This window comes from Astatotilapia calliptera, chromosome 17, assembly GCF_964374335.1.
Source record: "Astatotilapia calliptera chromosome 17, fAstCal68.1, whole genome shotgun sequence".
NCBI lineage: Eukaryota > Metazoa > Chordata > Actinopteri > Cichliformes > Cichlidae > Astatotilapia > Astatotilapia calliptera.
In genome coordinates, this window is record NC_137438.1 from 39,651,181 (window position 1) to 39,676,641 (window position 25,461).

At 43.0% G+C, this 25,461-nt stretch overlaps 2 protein-coding genes across 3 annotated transcripts; one reads left to right on the top strand and one right to left on the bottom strand.

The window, feature by feature from the left end:
- Nucleotides 1-9,646: 9,646 nt before the first annotated feature.
- ushbp1 (Usher syndrome 1C binding protein 1) lies at nucleotides 9,647-18,464 on the bottom strand. The gene is made up of 14 exons (XM_026146359.2): nucleotides 18,241-18,464; nucleotides 17,028-17,251; nucleotides 16,694-16,821; nucleotides 16,343-16,506; nucleotides 15,959-16,117; nucleotides 15,590-15,837; nucleotides 14,662-14,802; nucleotides 14,484-14,572; nucleotides 14,229-14,364; nucleotides 13,888-14,098; nucleotides 13,284-13,442; nucleotides 11,956-12,053; nucleotides 11,352-11,474; nucleotides 9,647-11,240 (listed from the first exon to the last, which is right to left on the bottom strand). The coding sequence occupies exons 1-14, from the start codon at nucleotides 18,244-18,246 to the stop codon at nucleotides 11,075-11,077; spliced, it is 2,052 nt and encodes a 683-aa protein (XP_026002144.2). The 5' UTR covers nucleotides 18,247-18,464; the 3' UTR covers nucleotides 9,647-11,074.
- babam1 (BRISC and BRCA1 A complex member 1) lies at nucleotides 17,379-23,880 on the top strand. 2 transcript variants are annotated; one of them, XM_080291668.1, is made up of 9 exons: nucleotides 17,379-17,435; nucleotides 19,591-20,040; nucleotides 20,128-20,186; nucleotides 20,262-20,382; nucleotides 20,570-20,648; nucleotides 20,729-20,753; nucleotides 20,854-20,983; nucleotides 21,082-21,168; nucleotides 23,036-23,880. In XM_080291668.1, exons 1-9 carry the CDS (start codon nucleotides 17,394-17,396, stop codon nucleotides 23,234-23,236), a joined length of 1,194 nt encoding a protein of 397 aa, XP_080147794.1. In that variant the 5' UTR covers nucleotides 17,379-17,393; the 3' UTR covers nucleotides 23,237-23,880. The 2 variants fall into 2 exon arrangements, with proteins under 2 accessions (XP_080147794.1, XP_026002149.1); XM_026146364.2 differs by lacking the exon at nucleotides 17,379-17,435 and adding an exon at nucleotides 18,835-18,983.
- The last annotated feature ends 1,581 nt before the right edge of the window (nucleotides 23,881-25,461 follow it).

A 25,461-nucleotide genomic window follows, 5' to 3' on the forward strand; every position in this document is an offset into this window, starting at 1 on the left:
ACAAGTGAGGGAGTGCATCAATAGAAAAAAAAATAAAAATAAAACCTATCAGAAAGACTGAAAGCTCAGCAGAATGAGGGAACCGGCCAGCTAAGCAACACAGAAGGACCTGAAAGACCACAGAAGAAAACTAAGTGTGCTCTGACAGAATTACTTCCATGAGAAAGAAAAACTTCTAAATATCTACTCAAGTCAGAAACGCTTTGAGGAAGCGTTCAAGATACGCCGTCATAAACGTAAATACAACAACAAAGTGCAGCCCGGTGGTTAGACTCAGGAACAAGAACATGAGATTAGACTTTGGAGGAAAACATCTAAAAGAGTCGAAGGCAAAGCAAACAAACAAACTACGGACTCATGAAATCAAGATGGACTTGCACCCGACGGGAAGTGGAAAGACTCATGAACAGAAGCGTACCACACCATCTGTTAGACACGGTGGAGGTAATGTTATGGCATTGGCATTTGTGGCTGCCGGTGAAACCAGGTCATGTGACTGCTGATAGACGTTAAAGCAGCGGTCCCCAACCCCCGGGCCTCGGACCGGTACCGGTCGGTGAGTCGTTTGGTACCGGGCAGCGAGAGTTGAGGCTCAGATGTGATATGTGTGGTTTTCAGGGTTTTTATCGGTTTTCAGCGTTATTTTGTTATCGTTTTTATCGTTAACTCGGTTTTCCTGGGTCTTTTCACGTGTGTCATGAATAAATCTTCTTTTTTTCGGTACCGGTACTAGTTTTATTTTGTTGTATTTATCCGCGACACCTTAAAGGCCGGTCCATGAAAATATTGTCGGGCATAAACCGGTCCGTGGCGCAAAAAAGGTTGGGGACCGCTGTGTTAAAGGATGAACTGTGACGTGTACACGTCTGCACTCTCTGCTCAAACTCAGTCAAACGCTGCAGAATGACCAGACAACGCTTTGCAGTGCAAACGCTTAATGACGCAACCCAAGAATTTGTGACGGCAAAGAAACAGGATATTATTTGATCCCCAGTCAGTCACTTGTTCATCCAGATATTCAGAACAATCGTTATATTTGAAATTCTGTTGGTTTTTGCTCTGAAACTGAAGGACTGTGTATTAAAATGAGTACTCCTAAACACTTAATACAATACCTGTGTTAAGCCTTGAGTTGCATAAAGATGAGGTTCTTTATTTAAATCACCCAAATAGTTGTGGACTGTCGTTGGGAGTGGGCCTGCTTTAGATTTAGGAGTCTAGGAAGTATGCACTTTGGTTTGAGCGTCCTTTCCTAATCTTTAACATCACCAAGCCTTTCACAGTACATCTATGGATTTCTCACAGCTTCATCATGCCTTCCAATATTCCCACATTAACCCATCAAATGAATCAACCATTTCAGCCATGTCAAGAAAGCTCTTTAGCAATGAATGAACACCCGTGTGCCTGGAGCATGGAAAATTGTCCCTTCCTGTGGAAAGCTGTGCTTCCCTGTTAGTTTAAGAGCATGTCTTTGAACTGCAGCGTCGATGCAAATTTAACTGAGGATTTTCATTGGATGCAATTTCCCAATTCTGTCTCTCAGCTGTTAAAGCATAAAATCTGATTTAAAAAATTTGCAGAAGTCCATAAAAGTGCCAAAACCCAGTTTGTCCATCAAATCACATTTCATCCTGATATCATTACTCAGATGAGTAACAGTTTGCACAAAATGAGTCCTTCAAGTTTTCAGTGCCGCTCTTACTTCACAGTTTCATTGACTTAAGATCGGAAAATGTTGCTTTGGCAAAAGCAAGATTTTCCAAAAGTTATTCCCTTATTTGCTTTTGATGCACTGTTCAACACATCAGTCCACACCCTAAAAGTTCAGCTGCGTCTGCATCTTCTGAAGGTTACAGTTTATGATTCACATCAGCTTGTTTCCATAACATTACATCTGTAAGCTGCAACGCTCAAACACCTTTTAACGAAAAATATTTGGTGGGTTTTCCATGTCTTTGTGGAAAATTGTCCCCGCCGTTCAGTGGATCCGTTTAGATCACAAAGAATCTGTTTGTGACTGAAAGAGTGAATAAAAGTCATTAATAATCACATCACTGACTGGGAGGCAGTGATATCTGGGAAAACAGCGCGATAAAGGGGACAGCAACACCGACATTAACAGAAAGCATCAGCAGCATCCGAGTGAACCCAAGCCCATGTTGTGATCCGATTACAGCGGCAGCATTATAATAAGATGCTGACTTCCTGACCCGTCAGTGCTTAAGCCCTTACTTGTGGTGATTACCGAGCCTGAGTGCGGTGTACTCCGGCTCAGTAACAATGGGGCTACACCCACCTTCAACCGACCTTCAGCTGTCTTGACAGTTGTGCTGAAATTGTGAAAGATTGCATGTTACACGGTTATGACATGAACATGTTGACAAAATCAACAGACAGACACACGCGCAAGCACGACAATTTTTCCTTAAGCACTTCAAACTGTCGTTGTGGTACCCTGTGCTGCAATCAGCATCTCCAGAAACGCAATTTTCCATAGTGAGACACACACCTGCGTTGACACTGACAGCAGCTGTGACAGGGCCCACATCACGTGCAGCTGGAGCTTTGTTTCAGGACACCGGCGTGGTGTTCGTGATCATCTGCGTTACTGCGTGTTTCATTTGCGATATCTTTGCCAACGTTGTTCGTCGGCTGTAGACAACAGGCTTTATGACGGGGTTGTGTCTGACTGATTGTACCTATAATCAATCCAGTCCTTTTTGGCCATTTAAAAGATCTTCATAGAACTGTTATGTTCATTTTTAATTTCTCTTTGCTGTTTGGGCTGATTGGGACCTGATGACTGTAAAAACAAAGAATTACTGGATTTTTTTACACTATAATGTCCTCGTAAGTGTATATCAGGCCTTTGTAGAGCAAAATTTTGTATTTTGATCTAGACGAACCAAAATGTGATGTCCACATATGTGGACGCCAGGTCCTAGGAGGTTAATGCTGATCTAGAAGGAAGCCTCCTGTCCCTCTGATACTGAGGAAGTAAAAGCTCCGATGAGCTGACCTGCAGCCCGGCGCTGAGCTCATTAAGCATGTGTGGCTCTCTCACCAGGACTTCAGACTTTTACCTTTGTGGTAAAAGTAAAATACTCCAGAATAATGCAATAATTGTATTGTGTAGGGTCTTCACCTTGTGATATGAATTACTTTGAAATCACTGTTGTTGTGATTCGGTGCCATTTAAATAAAACTAGATTACTTGGTGTGTTTCTTGTCCTGGTCTTTGTCCAGTCATTCAAAACAGAAAATCCCAGCACTGCTCAGAAGTGGAGACGTGTTAGAACATGCAGGCTTGTGCGCAGTAGTAACTAATTACATTTACTTATTTACAATTACTTGAGTAACTTTTTGGAAAAAAATACTTTTAGGAGTAGTTTTACTACACTGTACTTTTTGCTTTCACTTGAGTAATATGAGGAAAATGTGAAAACATTTTGGCTGCTGAGTGTGAGTGACGTCACTGAATGAACAATAAACAGGAGACACAAACCTACAGTTTCTGTCAAAGTGAGACGTTTTGTTTGTGCATGAAGTTTGTTGTTGTGTCATTTGGAGAGCAAAGAAATGAAACTCCAGATATTATTAATATGAACTCTTTTTTTGCTTTTCAGTGTTTTAAATACCAAAATTTGCTCTAAACTTTATATTTTTGTTTGTCTGATTGTCTCATTTTTAAACATTAAATCAGGTGTGATGATCAGTTACTCAGTACTCAAGTAGCCTTGTTTACTAAATACTTTTTTACTCTTGCTTGAGTAATTTCTTGGACAGCTACTTTTTACTTTTACTTGAGTAAAAGTAGTGCTACTATTACTTGAGTACAATTTCTGGCTACTCTACCCACCTCTGCGTGCGCTACATTTCACTGACCATATCAAGATTTGTTGTTTTTTCCTGGAAATGATCGAATTCCGATATTTTTTCCAGGATTTTCCTGCTATAAAGTCATGGTTCCTGCTACTCTGTGGACAAACGCACAGACAGCAGCTGCAGACATAACAGACTTGAGCTGTAGTCTGCTTAGAGCAGGGGTGTCAAACTCAAATACACAGTGGGCCAAAATTCAAAACTGGAACAAGGTCGCGGGCTAACGCTAATATTTATTGAAAAAAAATCTTCCTCCAGATTTAAGAATGAATCTTTTCTTATGGACTCAAACAAGTTTTGCTGAAAAACTGAATATGGAACAAGCAAAGCTTAATACAAAACATTATATATATTAGCTGTATAATAACAGTAGGCCAGCTCTGATAGTCATTTGGTATGGCTTCGCTGTCAAACTCTGGCCCGCGGGCCAAATTTGGCCCGCAGCCTAATTACATTTGGCCCGCGGGCCAGAGTTTGACAGCTATGGCTTAGAGGTTGTGTGTAGCTAATACTTTGGTGGTTTCTTGTATTCACGCTCTGATGATGCCACTTGTGTCACTCTGACACAATCGGTCGCTCGGTTCGGTCACAGCGACACCATCTGTGTTACATTTGTGAATGAGTAACTTTAGCTTAGACTGAGAAAAGCAACACGAGGCCAAAGTATTAAAAAAGTCCTAAACATCAACAGAAGATGTTGGAAAACTGTGTTATTGGTCTTTTGGAACTTCCATCATCAGCTGTGTGCTGTCGGAAACTGGAGGCACCTTCACTTCCTGCCGGAGTCCTTTCACTGATGTCGCCACAGAGCTGCTGTGGTTTGTTGGTTCCTGTCTCAGTTGCTGTTTGATAAATAACAAAAAAACTTACTTTAGTGGTATTAATATGTATGTAAACAGGTGTGTATGTAGCCCATCTCCTTAACAGTGGGGTGAATCTAAACATTACTCTGCATGAACATCAGATTATTAACATCTTTATGCTTTTCCAAAAACATTTCACCACTAAATACTAAAGACTTAGAAGAGTTTTGTTATTTGAAAGCCCACTGTGCTTTTTCACAATTATTATCATCATTATACCACCGTACAATCGTTACAGATGTCTAACACGTCAAATACAAATCCGTGTGTACTTCAAGGGTACATACATCTACAGATTTTATGCAGTTGTTTCCAGTACAGTTTAAAATTGACTAAAATGCACAAGGTGTGATCAGCTGCACCTAAAAGCTTCTATAAGTGGGTTTCTGATTAGGTCGCTGACCTCTTCCACAGACCAAACAGCAGTCTCGAGCCTGAAGAAAGCAGATGCATGACCAGAAGCATTTCCATCTCTTTTTTTAATCCAACATTGGCAGGTTGTCCACCATTCATCCACTCCCCACAGTCAGTCTGATGTCTGTGGACTTCAGACATGAACTGGAGCACTTGCCGTCTTATAGGCAGGATAAGCATAAAAATAGCAACTTTGCTCTTTTTTCATAGTAAAATATGAGGCAATGGGTCACCAGTTTGAGATGCAGTGTGCTCAGACATGCCCACCATCAAGTCATCAGAGCCGGACCACCTGAGAAAGATCCAAATCTTTCAGGTGGCCTATGAGCCGTGGCTACACAGGTAGATTATCTTTAATGAGATGGGGGCTCAGTTTAAATCAAGTATTTCAGCTTTTACAGGCACAGTCAGAACAAATGTGATATTGGTGACATCGAACATCTGCTGGTGACGTTTCGTTATGAAGCCTTGAGTTGAGTTTGGAGTTTTCTTGATCATCATCTCAGTGTTTTCAGACTGAGCTTGAGGAAGACGAGCAGATCTAACGAAACCTTGGACACATCCTGCTTTCTGACTCTAAAAATGACTCGTTTAGAAAATGAACTAACTCATAAATTCAGTTCCACAGAAGTCGTTTTGAAAACAGGGGCCAATGAAGAGAATGGAGGTTCAAGGCGATTCTGCATTAGCTTCACTTTTCAAACCTGGAAGCTCAATTTTTTATACTGACCTGTAACTTTTTAATTCCACCTTCAAACTAAGCAAGTACAGGCAAACACACACTGATAACACCACAGTTTATAAAATCCCAGCAGCATGAAACAGCAAAGGTACAGACTAAGCTTACCCATCAGGCTTCCACAGCTGGAATAACCAGAGTCTGAAATATGTCATCAAACAAGGACAGTTTAAGCCTTCGGACTGTTCACTGGAGGATAATGAGAAGAACCAGAGAACAAATCATTGTTAATGCTGTAGATGCCCACAGCGTGTTTGCTGAACAATAACTCCAGATAGCTAGCTGTTAGCATATTTCCATGTGGTCCGACACTTACAGGAGATGAAGGTTTGTGAGGTTTGGACTTGCAGGAGGCCTGAAGCAATGACGGCTTGCTGTCATAAATCCCCATTCATATTCATACGTCAGGTAATGAGAAAAGCCTGCAACCTATTCTGGGATACAGCCAAACAGGCTGAAGCTTTGTGCGGTGAACTTAGGCGATGTTGTCAACCACAGGTGATTGGTAACCTACTGTTAGCTCGCTAGTCGTTATTTTAATATAAGTTAAATTATATTTGCATTGTTATGTAAAACATCGTATTTAGGTGTTTGTAAGTTCTTTGTGACTGCTCTGCCTGTTTACACGTTTCAAAAACAATCAAAACGGTTAGCTTGTTTTAAAAAAGCATCAGCAGCTGGTTTATTTTCTTTCTTTCCAGCACAATAGGCTGTGATAATGGTTGTGTTAAATGTATAAAGCAGAAATGATCAAGCATGAACAATATATAGTTAATATTTTCAAGAGGAGGGTTGGGAACGCTTTTAGCTGAGGTCGGCCCCAAAGTTAAATTCTGCTCTGATATCAAGAGCACCAAACCACCTGTCGGTGTGGTGTGTGGACGAGCAGGTGAAAGTGTGAAGGTTATTAAAGTAAGTGAATTTATAATGCGTCCTTCACAGGCAAATAAAGCAGTTAAAAAAGAAATAAAACGGATAAAGGTGAGACAAATATTCCTTAAACTGAGTGTGAAAGCTCTGGGATTTACTGCAGTGGTTATAACAAGATTTTAAAAATGTGTCTATAAAGTTAAAAACATTTTTTAAAACTGAAGAGATCTCGTTCCCGAATTAGTTAAAAGACGTGCCACTCCGTTTTAAAGAGATGATTTGTTAAGACGGGTAAATAGAGAGTTGCATTGATCCCAACGAGGAAAGATAAAAGTATGAACAATTTCCAGCAGTTCCACTTCAGAATTAAAACGTCTTAACTCAGCAATGTTCCTCTGATGAATGAGGGCTGAGTCAGCTTCCTGCCAGTCTAAAGACAAAAACTGTTCAGGATAACCTCAAAGTCACATAAGCTAGATGTAGCCAACCGATTTAACCAAGACCTGATGGCAGCTTGTTAGGTTGGAAAGAACAGGAGAGATGGATGCATACAAAATTTGGTAAAAAAAAAAAAAAGTTAATTAAATGACCGAATTATACAATATACAAGCTAAACAGTATAGATCCCAAAACTGATCCCTTTGGAAAGTAGCCTTTTCCAAATGGTGATAAAACAGAAAATTCTGTTTGGTAAAATTGAAACCAGTCTAATGCTGATTTAAACACAATCGTCACCTGATGGCTTTAAGATTGTTGCAGGACATGAAATCAGCACAAGTAGGTGAAGATATGGTGCTGAGGTAGCTGGGATAGGTTCTAGCACCTTACCCTTCTGCTCCCTGATAAGGATACGCAAAAATGGATGGAAATGGTACTGTTAGAGAATATGGGGGATGCCAGAAAAAGATAGAGACACCAGCCTGTTTATTGCATCAAAAAGGACTGAAGGATTTCTCTTCCTGCGTGATATAAGATTAGCAAGAATTTGTAGTTCTGGCTTCCTTTATACCAACATTATAAAAACAGTTGTGCACTCTCTCAGATGAAGTCTGTGCATTTCTAATTTTTACCACATGTACTTGATATACAGTATGTGTTCCATTACAATAAATCACATACTGGTGTTGAATATTGCATTGTACAGAGAAGCACATTAGAATAGGAGCACGCTGTAAAAATGACCTTAAAATCTTGTTTTTGTTCATTTTTCTGATGTGGAAGCTGTTTCCATGAAAGCTTTAGCTCTGATCGAAGCACAATGAAACACTGATCTTAACTGAATTTGTAAATCTAAACAGCTTTCTCAACCTGCTGACAGGCAAGCATGCAATCCTATAAAAGCATGAAAATCCCCTAAGTGGACTTATAATGTGCAACAAGATTGTAGTCTTTATCTGTCGGCCTGTGGTGCGATGGGCTGCTGGCCTGAGCTGTTTGATCTCATTATCTGAGTGTGTGTGAGCACAAAAGCAGATGTGATAGGCCGTTTGATTGAGGTCAAATCTCTTTTGCGCTCCGCCGTGCCAAAAGCCCCCTCCATCATGCTCCCGACCCCTCTGATGGGCCGGCTGGTGTCAGAGAGCTCAGGAGTGACATGTCAGGTCAGCGAGGCAGTGCCCTATGGCACCAAGCAGAGAAGAGAGGCGTAAAGAGAGCAGGAGATGGAGTGGTTGTGGTAGGTGAGCTAATGGCTTTGAGAAAGAAGAGGTACAGGCCTGAAGGTGCAGACTGTGATGTCTTTATACAGCGTACGAAGGGACAAATTATTCAAATGCAGGAACGGATGCAGAGAGTAAATGACTTGACCTGAAACCCATGGGTCACGACCCCCACCCCTCCACCCCCATCTCCGTATGTGCATGTGTGATTGTGTCCACCCCCACACTGATTGACAGCCGCTGTCTTTGTCTAATAATGCTTTGGGTATTTTTCCCAGGCACTAAAAGAAACGCTGCTGTCCAAAGGCTCGAGTGGAGGCTGCTACACGTGGGGGTAGAAGTGTGTCCAGAAATATGGAGCCTAAATGTTAACAGATGAGACTGTTGGGGCTAATCGCTCGGTTCTCATGCTCTTTGTTTGACTTTCCAATCTCACATCCTTTGGGAGTGCACTGTTGCAAAACTGTATTTCAGCGCATGCTTCAGCGCACACGTATCAGCTAGATTAGATTAGACCTTTCTCACTTTCTCACTTTAATGGTGGAAAACTACATTAGATCACAGGCGTTTAACATTACATTGAACTATTTTATTTTTGTAATTATGTTGCAAATGAATTCAGTTGAATTAGGATTTTACATGCACACAAAAACGGCCAGAAGAGACAGCTGTAGTCATTATATATCTGTATGTTTGTGGACTGTTAATGAGTCGGAAACAAGTCAGTCTTTTTTATTATTTTATTAAAAATGTTTCAAATGGTCGGCTCCAGTTGTGTTTAAAGAACAAAAACATTTCATGTGGGCTAACGTACTACACACATCTTTAAATAACAAACATGGAATATTAGCAGGGAGCCGGACAACAGCAAATATATATGCATTTATTGAAATCAGACATTTTTTGTTGTATCTACTCGATCTGGAACTTTGTGTGTGCATTTCTCAAAACAGGCAGTAATAATGTATCAAAGTATATTTAATGATTACTGCACTTACACTATGTTAGTATATTTTAAATGAAAATATACATTTTACTCCAGTTTTCCATGGTGGCGAGATATCTGAAAAATAATACGCTGTTTAAAATGAATAAACTGTCACTACTTTTATTTTGATAATTGAAAGACGACTTTTAATAGAGTGCTTTTAGGTACCGAAATAAAACATCTGAACACTTTTTCACCCCTCGAGGATAAACAAAAGAACAAAAATCCATTTCTTTCCAAGAGACATTTTGCTTTATTGCGTTGCCTTTGACACAAGAGTCACACAGAGGTTACAACAATCGTGTCATCGAAAAAACCTTTGATGAACTCAGAAGCTTAACGCAGATCTTAGAGAGCGGCAACACAAAATGGAAAGATAATTGTATCATCTGCTCTAATGGCAGCTATTACAACAATGGCGATGGTGACCTGGAGGCGTGGGGGGAGCGGGAGGACGGGCCCTCTCCGGTGACCTCTGCTCGGGAAAGGGCGAGCTCAGGCAGGAGTCGGAGCGTCAGGGGCTCGCCACCTCGTCTGGCACTGTGAACTCTCCATTCACAGCCTAACACAACAGGCAGGCATCGCTGTGACCCTGTGGGTGTGACACTCAACCTTTGCCTTAACCTCCTGACCGGCAGTCACAGCTGCAGCTAACCGGCTCGGGCAGGTCAGGGCGAGGGGTGAGAGATGAGAGCAGGGAAGATGGAGGGGGAGGAAATAAAGAGTAAAGGCAGAGCGACTGAAATATGAACGAGTGGGTGACAAAGAAGGTGAGAAGCTCAATAAGCCGGGTCTTAAAGGGTCAATCCACTGAATTTAGAAATAATAATTTAAAAAAGCCCAGTGCATCTGGAAGTATGCACATTACCAACAAATAAATAGGTACACTAGAATAAAGAGGTAACAAATAAGGTTTTTACAGGATATAAAGAAATAATTATACTGTAAGTAAATTTAAAGACTGTGTCATTTCCTGGTGATTTAGCAGAAAAACAAACAACATGGGTACTTTTCAGGGTGCAGACTGCATTATGGAAACCTTATGTTTAACCTTGCATAAAATGTTCCTCAGTATAACGGGATTACAGCATAAATGTACAAGGCAGATATTTCCAGACACGATAACTATACACAAGGTAAGTTTAGACATACGAGAGTGAGGCGAGGCTTAGAAAACGAGTAGTTACGCTACTATGTCGACTACTAACCCCGCTGTCACAAAAGGAAGGATGCCTGGCAGCAGCTTCGTGCAGTTGGTGTTTGCAGGAAAATGGACGCGTGCACTGTTGAGGTCAGTCCCGAGGCCTTTAGTGGGCTCAGTCTTTGAGTCCCAGCTGTTTGTCTGATGTGGATCCTTTTAGAGACGCCAAGCTTTAGAGTCCAATTCAGTTTATTGATAAATCTTACACAACCGTTCAGGTAGAAATCACAGTGTTATGTTTTATTTTTTACCCCCCAAGAGCCAAAGAAAGTGCTGGATGTCATTAATGATTGCTAGATAAATAGATATTCTTTACAGGCCCAGAAAAAGGCTAAAAATCTAAGCATGTAATATAAACTAGATAAAAGCAGAAAGCTATACTCGTCATATTTACACATGTAGCTGATGTGATTAAGATACGGATGTCGAGATGGCTTTCAGCGAAGACTTGATGTCTTATAAAACAGTCTCTTCCCTCCTCCACTCCAAGGCTTCCTCTGCAGCTTTTGCAGCTCCGCCCTGGCCGTGTCGACTCTCCATCGAGGCCGCCAATTTCTGCTCCAGCCGCCACACCTGCTCCCGATACTTCCTCCGTATCTGACGGTATGAACTCAAGGCTTTGCTGCGACGAAAAGATCCACATGACTTTTTAACTTTGACTCAAGCTGAGCACAAAGGGCCTGATGAACAAACACCAAAGAAGTATATTCAGCAGCTTTCTTTTTCCATTCACCTGTGAGCTTGTGTGAGGCGAGCTATCTGCTCCGCATTGTCCCTCCTGTGGGAGGAACTGTCTGAGACGGCTGCGTTCAGTGACTCATGGACCAAAGCCAGCCGCTTCTTCAAGGCTTGCTCCCTGGAAAAAGAAATAGTGAGGTCAGTGGGTAAACATGCTGTGAGGTTATTCATTTTGCTGCAAGCACAAAAGATGTTTACTCACAGACTCATATTTAACATGCGTCCTTGGCCTTAGGGCCGCTGTGACGCATTGTGTTAACAGGAGTGCTTTATTTAAAAGTATTCAGCACTCTAGGTCAGAAGAGAAAAGGTGCTCTCTGAAGCACATCGTGGAGAGAAACAGCTAGAAATTCTTTATGTGCAAAGTCTGCAGCGTTCCTAAGCAACAGTTCAAAGCGGCCAAGAGATGTCTGACACATTTTCAAACCTGATTATATTCAAGTACGTCCACATATTCAACATCCAGATAATTACTATCATAATTATTATCAGATTTTATTGTTAAAACACGAAACTAGAAGTTGTCAAGAGCTAAAGTGCTTCTATATAGAGGCCATATGACACCGACAGGTATGGAAAAGACAGAATCCAACCCTCACCTCTGCAGGACCGCCTGCAGCTCTTTCAGGATGGGTCTTGTCCTATAACCAGCGATGTCCCCTTCACAACCGAGCTTCGCTGCGTTCTCACAGAGCCTCTGAAACACAACGTTCAGTTAAGATACCGCCCAAAGTCCCAAAGGTGTCTTCACTTCTCCTCTGGCGTATGTGCACTTTAATCTAAAGCTGTGGCTCCAGGCTGTCATCATGCAATGTCTCGTGTTTTTAGCTCTGAAGTGCTTTTACACTTTAAGGCTGATGGGACACTGTTGGCCGTGGACACCGAAGTTTGTGAGTATGATAGCTTGAAAATGAGGTGGATTTGATATCCCAATATTGACCTCAAGGTCAAGGTCAGAGGTCAAGTTTTCTCAAAACCTTGTGAATGTAATTAATTGAGATTTTCTAATTCATACCATACGAGCTACTATGAGGCTGGGGCTGGTGGTCGCCAGTATTTCTTACAGTTCAGTGTCCAACAGACCGAATAAAGTGATCTGCGAGGCCAGTAGTGTTGTGGGGATGGAGCTGGACTCTCAAAGGGGTGTCAGAGAGGTGGACGTTGTCCAGGACAAGGACGACGCTGGACGATACCTCCCACCCACTACATGACGTGTTGGCCAGTGACAGGAGCACGCTCAGTGAGAGACAGAGGAACCATCCCTGCCTGTGATCAGTTACTGCTCTTACTGTCTCAGAGCGATGTGACCACATAATTTCCTCAAACGTATTCTGATTCTAACATCATTTGTTTTTATCATTGACCGTATCAGGAACATAATACTTGGGTCTAATTTCTCCAGCTGAGCAAAATCAGCTGGTTCAGACGCCTGCATGTACACGCAGCATTTATTACACGGCCTGGGTGCTGACTGAGATTTTAGGTGAAGTAGCCAAACAGGACACAGTCTGCAGAAACCAGGCAGCGTGCAGCACAGGAAGTTTGAAAGCTATTCACATTTGTAATCTGGAGGCAAAGAGCCAGTGCAAATTAACATCACGGGGGGAAGGAAAGCTAAAGGAGCTGTTCCACTCTTTGTCATTTGACAATGACAGAGATGCGCGGCATGAATCTGTGCTGCAGTGACAGGACAGCTCAGCAGAAGACCTTGTGGAACCAAAATATCCTTCCTGGCCTGGAGGGATTCTGCTTTTGTAGATGTGTGATTTCCCACGTGGGGCACCCATATTTGAATCGGGTCTGTCACAGTAGACCAGCGTCCTGCTCCCTCTTGCTCGTTTCACCTTGACTTTGTATTATTTTCCAATTTGAAAAAAAGAAAGGATAAAAACCCCGTCTAGATTGCTGCTGCAGGAGTGTATCCTACCTGTTGTTCAGTCCTACGATCCTCCACCTCCTCTTGGAGACTTTCTGGGATGAAGACCCCAGCTGCTCCCTGAGCCTTCTGGCCCATTAAACTCCACTCCAGACACCTCAGCTCTTTCTCCTTGAGGCGGATTAAAGCTCGCAGATCTGACATCTCCTCCTGAACAAAAGCGGTTATTTAAAGAGTGGCAGCTACATGATTGGATAGAGGCACCAAAGCCCAGCTTTGGTTCCTCTATTGATTTGATAAATATTACCTCAGATTGTCAATGCATGAAGATTTCTTTAGAATATCCTGATGTTGTGTCCCCTGATTTTTCTTTTTTGTTTGCATGTAAATTCATGAAACTCTGTCTCGTTTAGCTGGTTTGCACTTTTGTTTGAGTTATTATGAATTTATTATAATCTGTATATTCATGGCGTCTCATCCACTATATCCTGTATATGTATTTAGAGTACTATGCAAACAGTGTTTTAGGAAATTGTGCAAATATTTTACTCCTTTCATAGAATAAATCTGTTTCACTCATAATCTCTTTGCATCCATAGTTTTGCATGCTTTTTTTTTTTTCCTGGCCATGGTGTGATTGTAATGTACGTCATACCCTGACTGAGATCAGTTCATAAAACAGGGAAGCCTTCTCCTTCTTGTTATCAGGCTTGTCTTTAGTCATGTGACCCCTTCTTTGTCCAGGTGGGCTCAGTTTGGCCTCTGCTCCTGGACCTGGCTTAGGGAGGCAAATGGCTGCCCGGTCCCTCTTCAGGCGCTCAATTTGCTGCCGGAGAGCCGCCTCCCGATCCTCGGGCTCGGGCGTCCTGTGGGGTTACTTGCAGTGAACAAGCTGACAAAAGCGCAGCCCAAGAAATTTGCATATTTGAAGTTCCTACACGGTGATCTCGAACTCTTTCGTCAGCTTTGTTGTGTGTAAGCGTTTTAAAACATCACCTCTGCCCGGTGTGACTCGCTGTTTCCGTCTCCTCTGTGACCCCTGCTGTCGAGAAGGAGGTGGACAGCTCTTCAGTGCCCATTTTCCTCAGCTGAGCTAATGGACTGTCTGGGTCCCGAATGTCACCGACCGGCTCTGATGATGGGAAAAAGAGAGAACACAACTGTGTCTAATGCTTGAAAGCCGTATATTGTACATGTGAGTGTCTGAGTGCTCTTTGGTGCGAGCAGTATTAAAACTCGGTATTCCATCACCTGCTGAGACACTCTGCTGAGGACTGCTTTGCTGCTTCCTGGCGTCATAAAGCGACAGCAGCTCGCCGTAGGCCTCTTCACACTCCTCACTGTCAGTCGCAAAACACAAAACGTGACCTTCTGACAGGTGATAACGAACTCGTCCAGCGTTGACACAGACAGAAATATTTATTGGTACCAGTATCTGAGAGCCATCTGCAGGGCCGAGCAGTCGGACTCAAGCCTGTTCAGCGTGAGATTGATCTGCTCCGACTCTCCTTTCCTTCGCTCCAGAGCTGCAGTGAGACGTTCGTTTCTGGCCTTCAGCCTCTCGATGCATCTGCGGTAAAGTGAGTGAGGATGAGGGGATTAATTCAATTCAATTCAATTTTATTTATATAGCGCCAAATCACAACAAAAGGCGCTTCAGAGAGAAAAACCCAACAATCATATGACCCCCTATGAGCAGCACTTTGGCGACAGTGGGAAGGAAAAACTCCCTTTTAACAGGAAGAAACCTCCAGCAGAACCAGGCTCAGGGAGGGGCGGGGCCATCTGCTGTGATTGGTTGGGGTTAAGAGTGAAATGGCTTTAATGATCAAAATAACACATGAAGAAGCTGCTTTACTTGATTGGTTGAGTTAAACTTCAGCAATTACATCATCAATCAGACCAGTGAGATTTGAGATTTGACCCTTATAAGCACTTTGAGGCGGTCTTCAGGAGGCAGAGCAGGTCATCTACTAATGGCAAGGTTGGTGGTTCGATCCCTGGCTCCTCCAGCCTGTATGCTAATTATCCTTGGGCATAAAAAACTAATCCCAAGTCGGAGTGTGAATGTTAAATAGAAAGCACTGGTGAATGTGGCCTGTTGTATAAAATGCTTTGAGTACTCTGTTAAAGCAGAAAGGTGATAAGAACCAGTGTTACAGATATCTACCTGAATCTTTAAATGAGCTGTGGGAGGTTATAAGAACATGTAGTCATAAGTCTAGTAAGTGAAACTGTATCTGTGTCTTTCTTTACATACATGTAAATACAGGGACAGCGTGTGTCAACAATGTGGTAGTCGAGTTTTTATTTTTATTTATAACTCCTAAACCTTCTAAGCTGCTAATCACTCCCACCTGTTGAGCCGCTCTGTCTCAGACTCCAGGCTAAGGGGGCTGGGACAGAGACTGCCCGAGTTAACTGATCCCAGTGGAGATCCATCCCCACCCACAGTCAGAGGCGTCACAGCTCTGTTGGCTCTCCTGTGGAGTAAAGGTGAACCGGGATAGGGGGGCGAGGCCCAGTCTGGACTTAGGGACCCAGCAGTGGGCCGGTAGGAAGGAATGTGGCCGCCAGACCTCCAGGCTTTATGGAGACCAACCAGCTGAAACACAGGAGAAAGGCAGCTGCACTGATTCTTGTCAGTCTCTTGTAGTGTTTATTGGATCTTTGTCCACTGAACGAGATTCATTCTGGCTAATAAAGTACGAGACATCTTCTCCCACCTTGTTCTTCTCCTCTTCCACCTGGCTGATGCTGCTCTGTGGGGGGCTTCTGAGAGCAGACTCCTGTTTGTCCCCATCCAGCATGTCTTCCTGGTACTGGTCTCTTGGGAAGCTCGACCGGCACGAAATCCCAAACTCTCTTTCCATCTCTTCCAATATCTGTTGGAAATGAAGCAGGATCATGAAAGGGACTGATGGGAGTCTAAAGACAGTCTGAACAATGACATTTTTTTCTCATAAACTGATCCTTGCTGAATTTTCTTTTTTTATGAAAGAAGAAGAGCCAGTATATGGACCTGAAGCTCTTTTTCTTGGGCTTTGCAGCTTTAAATTACTTAATAGATGTTTTAATTGTGATTATTCTTATTTGTTTTTAACTTATACCTGGCTGGCTTTAACCCAGTTCTCTTGAGCTGCTCTCAGATGCTCTCTGTGCTTTTCCTGGTCAGAAGCTGTGATGGGGGCCGCCCAGGTCCTTCTGAAGCTGATGGAGTCCTCCACTGATGATAAAACCTCCTGCAGTTTGCTCCAGACAACACCACTGCCTCCTAGTGGATAGAAAGCAAAGGTGCAGGGATATATGCAGTATATGATGCTCAAACAAACATAAAATATGCAATAAAGGACATAAACATAAAATATTAATCGGTGGAAGCTTCTGGATTGGATGAAAGTGCATGGCATCCAAACTGATAAGCTCTGCTGATGAACGAGTGATGCTATGGTAACGCCAACCTTGCTCATTCAGTGGAGGTTTAGATGTTGGGCTGTTTCTTTCTGGGCTGCTTCTAACGAGCCGGTGAGACAGAAGATCTGGAACCAGAGGCCTGGATGGAGCCGGCGGTCTCGTGTCATCTGGTTCACTGCAAGAGTAGTGCGTTTACACGAGCTATAGGTTGAATATCAAACTCCCTATTAATGTGAAAATATGTGTGGTATTGCCCACAAGGATGAATACAAATCCACAGATTTCAGGTGTCTTGTAAGGATGGCATTAGTATTCAAGTCAAAGTGGAGCCAAAGGTGATGCTGCAGTAAATCCAGCCGTCGCGCCAGGCGCCTCGCTTACCTTGGAGCTTTTAGTGACCCCATCTTCTTGTTCAGTTCAGCAATGATGTTGAGCAGCGTGCCCACTTCAGCCTCACACTGAGCCAGCTCTGCTGGTGTAGGCTCGAGGATGACTGCAGGGTCACAGCCCTCGTGGTAGAGGGAGATATAGTCACTCGGGCTCATCGCCTCCTTGTCACACCTTGACCCTGCATCCAGACTGTCACATCTGCCTCGCCTGAAATCCTACAGAAACATGGAGTCGTGTTTGGACTGAAAGAAAAAATAACTTGGAGGACCCATTCATTTAGTTTTTTGCTGTATTTTTTTTTATATTTCTGCAATCTGTCATGTCTGCGTGCACCAATAATAACACACATCACACCCGATGTATGCAGCCTTCTTCCGTCCTGTGAACAAGCACCTTTCAGTGAGTACAGCAAAAGAATTTAATTATATAATGTATCAGCATTAAAAATCTGTTACGCTATTGAGCCAAACATGTTTGGCAGCTATTGTTCTGAGCAACGGAAAAGGAGGAAACTAAAACATCCTGACATCCAACTTCCTGCCAAGCAAATATTTGTGGACCGAACCATCTATTGTTTTCATGAAGAACGCTGAACAAATCTCTCAGACACAAAATGTTGAATCAGAACAAAATGTTACTCTTTAATTATGGAATTAACTACAGTCAGATGTAGAATGAAAATGTACTTTTTAAACGATTGAACACATACATCTTTTTAATAACACACGTATATATGGTGCAGGCCAGAGTTGGCAACATACTTGAAATTCCTTATCCTCTTTACCAAACTATTCCCAGTCAGTGTCAGAGAAAAGTCATTTAGGCATGAAAAGGGGGAATAAAGACTTTACGCATGCTGTCAGACCAACTCTCTGATTTCAGATTTGTGGATTTTATTACTTATGTGCAAAGTGCATGTTTTCAAACAGTAAAAAGTCTTACCCTGCCTTATCGATGGGGCAGATTAAATCATTTAAAAGTCTCTATTATGAGGCTGCAGCAGTTCTGCAAACAACAGTTCTTCTCTTATGGGGAATATTGGAGCAACATGCGACATCTGCATTAGGCATTTACCAGTGACAGCTTTGAACTGCATTACAAACTCATATACTGTGTCACATATCATAAGCTCAACTGGATTTATGTTGCTCCCAATCTCACTAAACCTTCAAAACAATCCCTCAAACATTTCATCATAACTTACCTCCATGCTCGCTGATCTGTGTGACTGCAGAAGTGACTCAGTTTACCACGTGTGTAAAAAAAAAAAAAAAATTGACAAAATGAGGGTCTGTTTTCTTCCGTCCTACTATTTTGTGTAATTATATTTTCCAAGAGTCAGTCAGTCTCTGTAATAAGTCTGCTCTCTCCATGTCTGCCTAACACTGTTTTGTGTGATGGGTGAAGTAAGTGGAAAAGTCATCCCCACCCATTCCCTTTCACTCTGAGTCCTTTCCTGTTTTGTCCGTAGTGTGCTTCTATGTCTGATTATGACCAAAGGGGGTGTGAATTATCCTATCTGGTTAAAATGTGATATATACGCAGGAAAATGCTACCTGTTTATTTTTTGGATACAATCTGCAGACCGGTGTTGGCAAAAAATATAGTAAAAGACTCACTTTGGTAGAATAAATTCAATACATCAATAAATCAATCGATTACTTATGCATGACAGTATCTGTGGACTCAAACAAAGCTTTTTATGATACTACTACTACTGCTACTGCAGTAAAAACTATATTATTAGGTCAGCAAAACTGTTTTTGAGCACCACAATCCATAAACTTCATTACCCACAATTCCATTGTACCCGTTCCAGTTTCTGGTTATATCATTTCCGTTCAGGAAGTGTCCGTTCAAAACAAATGTTAGCTCGCTGTTGGAATATTTCTCAGTCCTCAATGAGTTGTTACCGTATATAAATACAAGACCTGTCGTAATAATTAAGTAAGTGTCTGTTCTTCTTCTTCCAAATGTAAAAGTTATACTTCAGTTCACAGAGTGACTGATTTGACGTATTTGTTTTAGTTAAAGCTAACTAATGCTAACGGCTAATGTTGCTACAGCCGTGGAGCATCAGCTGCTCTGTCTGCTGTGGTTTTTAGCACTTTGTCAGGTTTTCTGGTCGCATTGACTCAAGCTTTTGCCAATTAATAATATTTCCTGTAAATATACACCACTGCGTTTATCTACACATAACACTCGAGCTAACACGTAGAGAAGCAGTCCTTGTGTGTAAAATGAACTTTACACTGGACTGAGTTTGTACTGAAAGTAGAAATATGATTTTAAAGTTGATGAGAATGGTTGTGTGGTGGTCTGGTGTAAATGTGCCCTCTGTAAGATAGGGACAAGCGGTGTCGTTTATGAGAAGCCCGTGTTTAGGATTTTAGGTGGATTTGCACTTGTTGGTCTTTGTGAAGGATGGACAGCAAGCAAAGTTACAAATATTATACCAGCCTTTTAATGTCAAGTGAGTCCATCACCTGTTAAATGCTAGAAATCTTTGAGAGCCAGAATAACTAACTTCACCTCACCACCTCCACTTCTGTAGCTTCCTCCTTTATCAATGGACACACCAGAGCCCGGCCAGGCAGATGGAGAGGAGCGTCTTGTAGAGCTCCGACCTCGAACGCGCTCCAACCCAGAGGGTGCTGAGGACCGACGCAGCAGCACTGGCAGCCTCGGAGGCAACGGGAACCCCAGCATATCTCAGCCTGCCGTGGGAAGTCGTGTGGAGGGAGAAGGTGAGGCTTCGACCAGCGACAGCCCTCCAAGTTCCACCACCGCAACCATCTCAGTGTCTACGGCTCAGGCTGTGGCTCCTACTGCCGTCACAGGTGCGACTGCTGCGGCCAGTGCTGCGGTACCACTGTCCACTATGGCCGTGTCAACCAAAGACTGGCCAAAGTCCACACAGCAGCACCCCACACTCACCACGTCCGTCCCTTCACCGGCAGAGTATCAGCTCAGAGTGCCCCGTGTAAACTGCCCAGAGAAAGTGGTGGGTCCACTTAGCATTTCTGATTTTTGAAGAGTCACAAGAAAAAAAAAAGTCATTTTCACTGTCAGTTCTTCTCTTTTATGACAGATTATCTGCTTAGATCTTTCTGAAGAGATGTCTTTGCCAAAGCTGGAGTCCTTTAACGGGTAGGCGGCTGCATGTTAAACTTCATTGTGTGTCGTCAAAGTTTCACCGCCTAATTTGACTGTTTTTCAACCTAGGTCTAAAACGAATGCTCTGAACATATCCCAGAAGATGATTGAGATGTTTGTCAGAACAAAACACAAGATTGACAAACGGCACGAGTTTGCTCTGGTGGTCGTCAACGATGACGCCCTGTGGGTGAGTACGAGAGCTGTTAGGATGCTTTTTCTTATGTGTGACTTCTAAAAAATGTAGAAGACTCAACACACTCTTAGCCGTTTGTTTGGGCATGATCATGTAGTTCCTTTTTGTTGTTGTTGTCTATGGCGGTTGAATGCACTTCCCTAATGTAACGTCATTTAATCCATCTGTGGACATATCTCAGCTGTCAGGCTTTACCTCTGATCCCAGGGAGCTGTGTAGCTGCTTGTATGACCTGGAGACCAACGTGTGCGAGTCCTTCAGTATCCTTAAACTGAAACTGACAAAAAAATGCTAGTAACTTCTAGATGTTTGGTTTTGACCCTTAACTCCCCTTTTATAGACCTGGAAGATCTCCTTAATGTCATGTAAGTAACAGATCTGCTGTAAATTTGATTAAAAATGCGATTTTTTTAGCTTCTAAACACATAAGTGTTTCAACTGTTTGCTCATTTTTTGCCTTTGCAGACATCAGAAAATCGAGCTGCCGTTGATGGAGAATATTCAGACTATCCCGCCTCCGTATGTGGTGCGGACTGTGCTTATCTACAGCCGTCATGCTGGGCAGCTGCAGTTCAACCCATCTGAGGCTGTTAGTGTAAGTACAGCACAGTCTCTCTTTGTGTCTGTATTTTAGTTTTTACACGTGGGACCTGTTCCTGACTGTGCACTTTGTGTTTCTCTGTCCTGTCACAGAAAATGCTGCAGTCGCCATATTTTTTCTTCGACGTGGTCTATTTGCACAACGGGGTGGAAGAGCAGGGGGATGAGACCAGCTGGAGGGTGAGTGCAGAAGCTGGTGATGGAGGGTTATTGGTTCAAACTGTGTGCAGCAGCTCCATGTACCAGGTTTGACGCCCTTTTACCTTCAGAAGTGCCTTAAATCTGTATGGCACAGGTTCAACAAGGTGCTGGAAACATTCATCAGAGGTCTCGGTCCATAAACCATCGCATCAAATAGTATCCAGTCTCAAACTGACCGCAGCCTTAGACTGTCACTGACCGGGTGGTTAAAGGAGTCAAACAAGCTTCATGCTGTGCCACAGCGATGCAGTTACTGTCCTACCAAAGGGGGGGACGTGTGGATGATTATTAACATGAGGAATAAGAAAACAGAGGAACATAAAATACCTCGTGATCAAGATCAAATCTGTTAAAATAAGTTAGTTCAGTGGATAAGACGACACAATAATGGCACACAGTGCGTGAGTGCTTTACTGACAACACATTTTTCAGCTAGCAAGTATTACACAAACCACACTATACGCTCATTGGTTACTTTCTTAGGTGCACGCGATCAGTTGCTTGTTAATGCAAATATCCAATTGGCCAATCACATGTCAGCATAGCAGGTGATTTAAGTCACTTTAAACGTGACGTGTTTTGGTGCCTTAATGTTGAAGCAGACGGGCTACAACAGCAGGAGAGCGCCCTGGCTGCCACTCCTGTCAGTTACAAACAGGAAACTGAGGCTACGCTCTGCACAGGTTCAACAAAATTAGAAGATTGGAGTGTGGCAAATATTTCCTTGGCACACTTTGGTCCTTTTAGTACCAGCTGAGAATCGTTTAAAGCAGGGGTGTCCAACTCCAGGCCTCGAGGGTGTCCTGCAGGTTTTAGATCTCACCCTGGGACATCACGCCTGAATCAAACGATGAGTTCATTGCCAGGCCTCTGGAGAACTTCAAGATATTTAAACCAGCTGTGTTGGATCAAGGACACATTTGAAACCTGCAGGACACCTTGAGGCCTGGAGTTGGACACCCCTGAGTATTGTTGCTGACCACAGTGATGCGATCTCCTGATGGCTGCTCCCAGCAGCGTGACGCACCATCTCATAAAGCTTAAATCATCTCAAGCTGGTTTCTTGAATGTGACGATGAGATCACTGCACTTAGATGACCTCTGCCGTTAGAGCGCGTTGGCCTTTCGGATGTGGTGGAACGGGAGATTTCCACGATGACTGTGCAGCAACTGCGTGATGCTATCACGTCAAGAAGAACCAAAAACTCTGAGAAATGTTTCCAGCGTTTTGTTGAATCAGTGACCCAAAGGATTGAGACAGCTGAGACAAGCGGTACCAACAAGGTCCAGTGAGTGCATGTTGTAACCTTTGAATAAATCCAAACCTTTACTTGTCTAAACATAAAGTACGTCCTTGTTTCTCGTCAGTGTTCAGCATGTTTGAAAAGCCTCTGTGGCATGTTAAATGTGAACCAGGGCACCGCTGTAGTTACTGGTTTGAGCGTTAAAGCTCTGCTCTGAGGCAATTCGCTGCATGTCGTCCCCTGCATCGTCTCCCAGCTTTCATGTCTTCTCTCCACTGTCCCATCTCATTAAAGGCTAAAACCCCCCCAAAATATATATTTGAAAAAATGAACCATCTATGCCTCCAAGCTTATCTTTTAAGATATTTTCTGCACATTGTAAGACAGCGATGCCAAACTCTGGGCTATGGAGCTTTTGCACGCCCGACTCACCTTCAAAGCCTTTGCTGCTCTCGTGTTCACACCCAGTGATGATAAAACTGCAGTACTGACACTAAAAACCAGCACCGGCCTTTTGATTCTGTATGTAAAAAGCTGTTTTACACTGTCTCACCTGATATTCTCTTGCATACTCTTAAACTGAGTATTTGCTTTTTCTCCAGGACAACTACACCTCTTTCAGTAACCTGGACTCTAAGGGCATGTGTTACCGCTTTGAGGTTTCCTTAGGCGGACCCGCCATTGAGCTGCACAATTGCATGGCCAAACTTCTGGCTCACCCTTTACAAAGGCCTTTCCAGAGTCATGCATCTTACAGCCTGCTGGAGGGGGACGACCCCCAGGACATTGAGGCAACAGTTTAAAATGGGACACTGGCTTCTCTGTGAAATCCACACGCACGCGTTTCGGTTTTTCCTCCACATTATGACCATTTTTTCTCTTAGCTGCTGTAATTCATGTATTATTTGGGATGTAGGTGTAGATCTAAGGATAACCAAGGGGTTTGGTAAGTTGCCAACTGCACAGACATTGTATGTCCATACTAAAATAGACGAGTGATTTTTTTTTTTTCTTCATCTTAGCTGCAGAACTCATGCAGCTGTTAGCTGCAGGTGTCGTGAGAATGATTAAAAGTCCCAGAATCCAAGAAAAAGATAAAAGAGCAGCTAAACGGTGTAAAGGCATCATTCATCCCTCGTTGCTTTCTAACACACCACACTGCTCCGAAGCAGGCGATCGGGAAACTAATGAACCTTAATTTGAAGTAATGAATCACAGAGACACGTGATCCTGCCTGTACGTCTGTTTTAATCTACTTTGTTTTATAAGGGCTTGTTTTCTTTCTTAGCTGTCACACTTACGTTATGTTACATAAGCAATGAAAAAATAAAGGGTATGATTGTAAAAACGGCCCTTTGCACTGCCCGTAGATGCACTCGAAACACGTTGTGTACAGATGACGTTTGTAAAACTGTTTCTGCGGATTAAAAACGTTCGTTTAATGACACTTGTCGTGTTCGTGTGTTTGATGTCATTTTTTTAATGTCTAGCTTTTGTCAGGAGATGGCAGCAAAGCCTCTGCTGGGATCCTTCAGCTGTAACTGTGATTTCACTGCAGCTCAGATGTCTTTATATTCGTGTTTATGGCGGTGATTGAGCAGTCGAGCAGCAGACACCGTTGTAAACAGGAAGTCTTCTCCAGTTGTAGCATGAAGATTAATTCAGTGTGGAGGTTCTCAGTCTTGTTCTGATGCTTCACGTGCTGTTTGAATGTAAGTGAAGCACTGACGGCATCAGTCATGTCTCTATCATATTCAGTTTGGTTCCGCTCCATATTTTCCCCTCGTTGAGCTGCAGCGCTCTGTCCCCCAGGTTGAGAATCACCGCTTTAGCTGTAAAATATGTTTTCCCGTCACCTCAAAGATGTCTAGTCTGTTATCTTAAAAGGTGTCTTATCACGGTCTTCAGCCATTTGGTTTCCTGCTTTTGTTCACGTTATCTAACACCTCTTTCCCGACTCGTTGTCTTCTGTCACTCTTAACATGCCTCATAAATAAGTTTTTCCACCTGAGGACAGGTTGTCAGGGAGACAATAGGGAGCAGGAAAGCTTCAGGCTCAGAGGCCCTTTCCCCTTTCACACCCTTCCCCGGCTGACCCGACTGCACCTGACGTCACCGGCTCTGCCGTGGATGCCGTGGGTGGGACGGGGGGTGAAGGGTGTCTGCAGGGAGAATTTGTTATTCCCCATCCCCACAGAATGACAGGTCCCTATTGTTTTCACTCCTTCACTCCTCCACTACCACGACTCCTTTCCGTGCTCGTTCAAGACAGGATATGCTGGAAAAAAATTTTGTTTGGCATTTTCTGCTTTTACTCCTTAAATGGTTCATATTGTTCATCAAGCACCAGGGGAATACATCAGTCTGCAGCAGCTATAATTAAATAGGAATATTTCCTGTTGTTTCTTCATTATTTTTATATCTCATGGAGTCATGGGTAAAAAAAAACATAAGCAGTCTTACTAAAGTACTGAACGTCTGTGCTTCTGGTGGACATGAGTCCTGACTGATTGGATATTTATCTGAGAAAATCTGATGTATGTAGTTTATGAATGTGGCGTGGTTGTTGATGCAGCTGAGCTGCTTGGAGTATTTGAGAAACTGTTGATCTGCTGGGATTTTACTGCACATCCATCTCTAGTGTTAAAAAAGAGGTTTTATTTATGTAGTGGCAAATTACAACTGTTACTTTATACTGTAAGGTCAAGACTGTACAGTAATACAAAGAGAAACCAGAGCGCTTCAACCAACGTTTGTAGAAGAGCATCTATGAACGACTGTGGCAGATGGGCCCCAGCAGCAGGAGGCCTCACCTGCCAACAGGAACCTGAGGATTGAAACTGGACCACAGAAGATTAGAAAAATGTTGAGTTGAGTTTTGCTGCAAATAGCATGAAATCAAATCATCGACCCATCCCGCTGCAGCCCAGCCTGGGTGTTGTTGCTGGGTCCATATCTATGACTGCAGTGCACCTTCTTCTGATGCCGCTGTGATGCTCTCGCACCAATATGGACCAAAATCCCTGAG

Excerpts from the sequence above, each read along its gene's own strand:
- ushbp1 (XM_026146359.2), bottom strand. Across the intron at positions 15,838-15,958 it reads TGGAAGAGGAGAAGAACAAG|CTGGTTGGTCTCCATAAAGC; the intron begins GTGGGAGAAGAT and ends CCTGTGTTTCAG. Across the intron at positions 14,365-14,483 it reads TCAGCAGAGTGTCTCAGCAG|AGCCGGTCGGTGACATTCGG; the intron begins GTGATGGAATAC and ends TCCCATCATCAG.
- babam1 (XM_080291668.1), top strand. The coding sequence starts at position 17,394 with ATGTATGCAGCCTTCTTCCGTCCTGTGAACAAGCACCTTTCA. Across the intron at positions 17,436-19,590 it reads CTGTGAACAAGCACCTTTCA|CTTCCTCCTTTATCAATGGA; the intron begins GTGAGTACAGCA and ends CCACTTCTGTAG. Across the intron at positions 20,984-21,081 it reads ACCCATCTGAGGCTGTTAGT|AAAATGCTGCAGTCGCCATA; the intron begins GTAAGTACAGCA and ends GTCCTGTCACAG.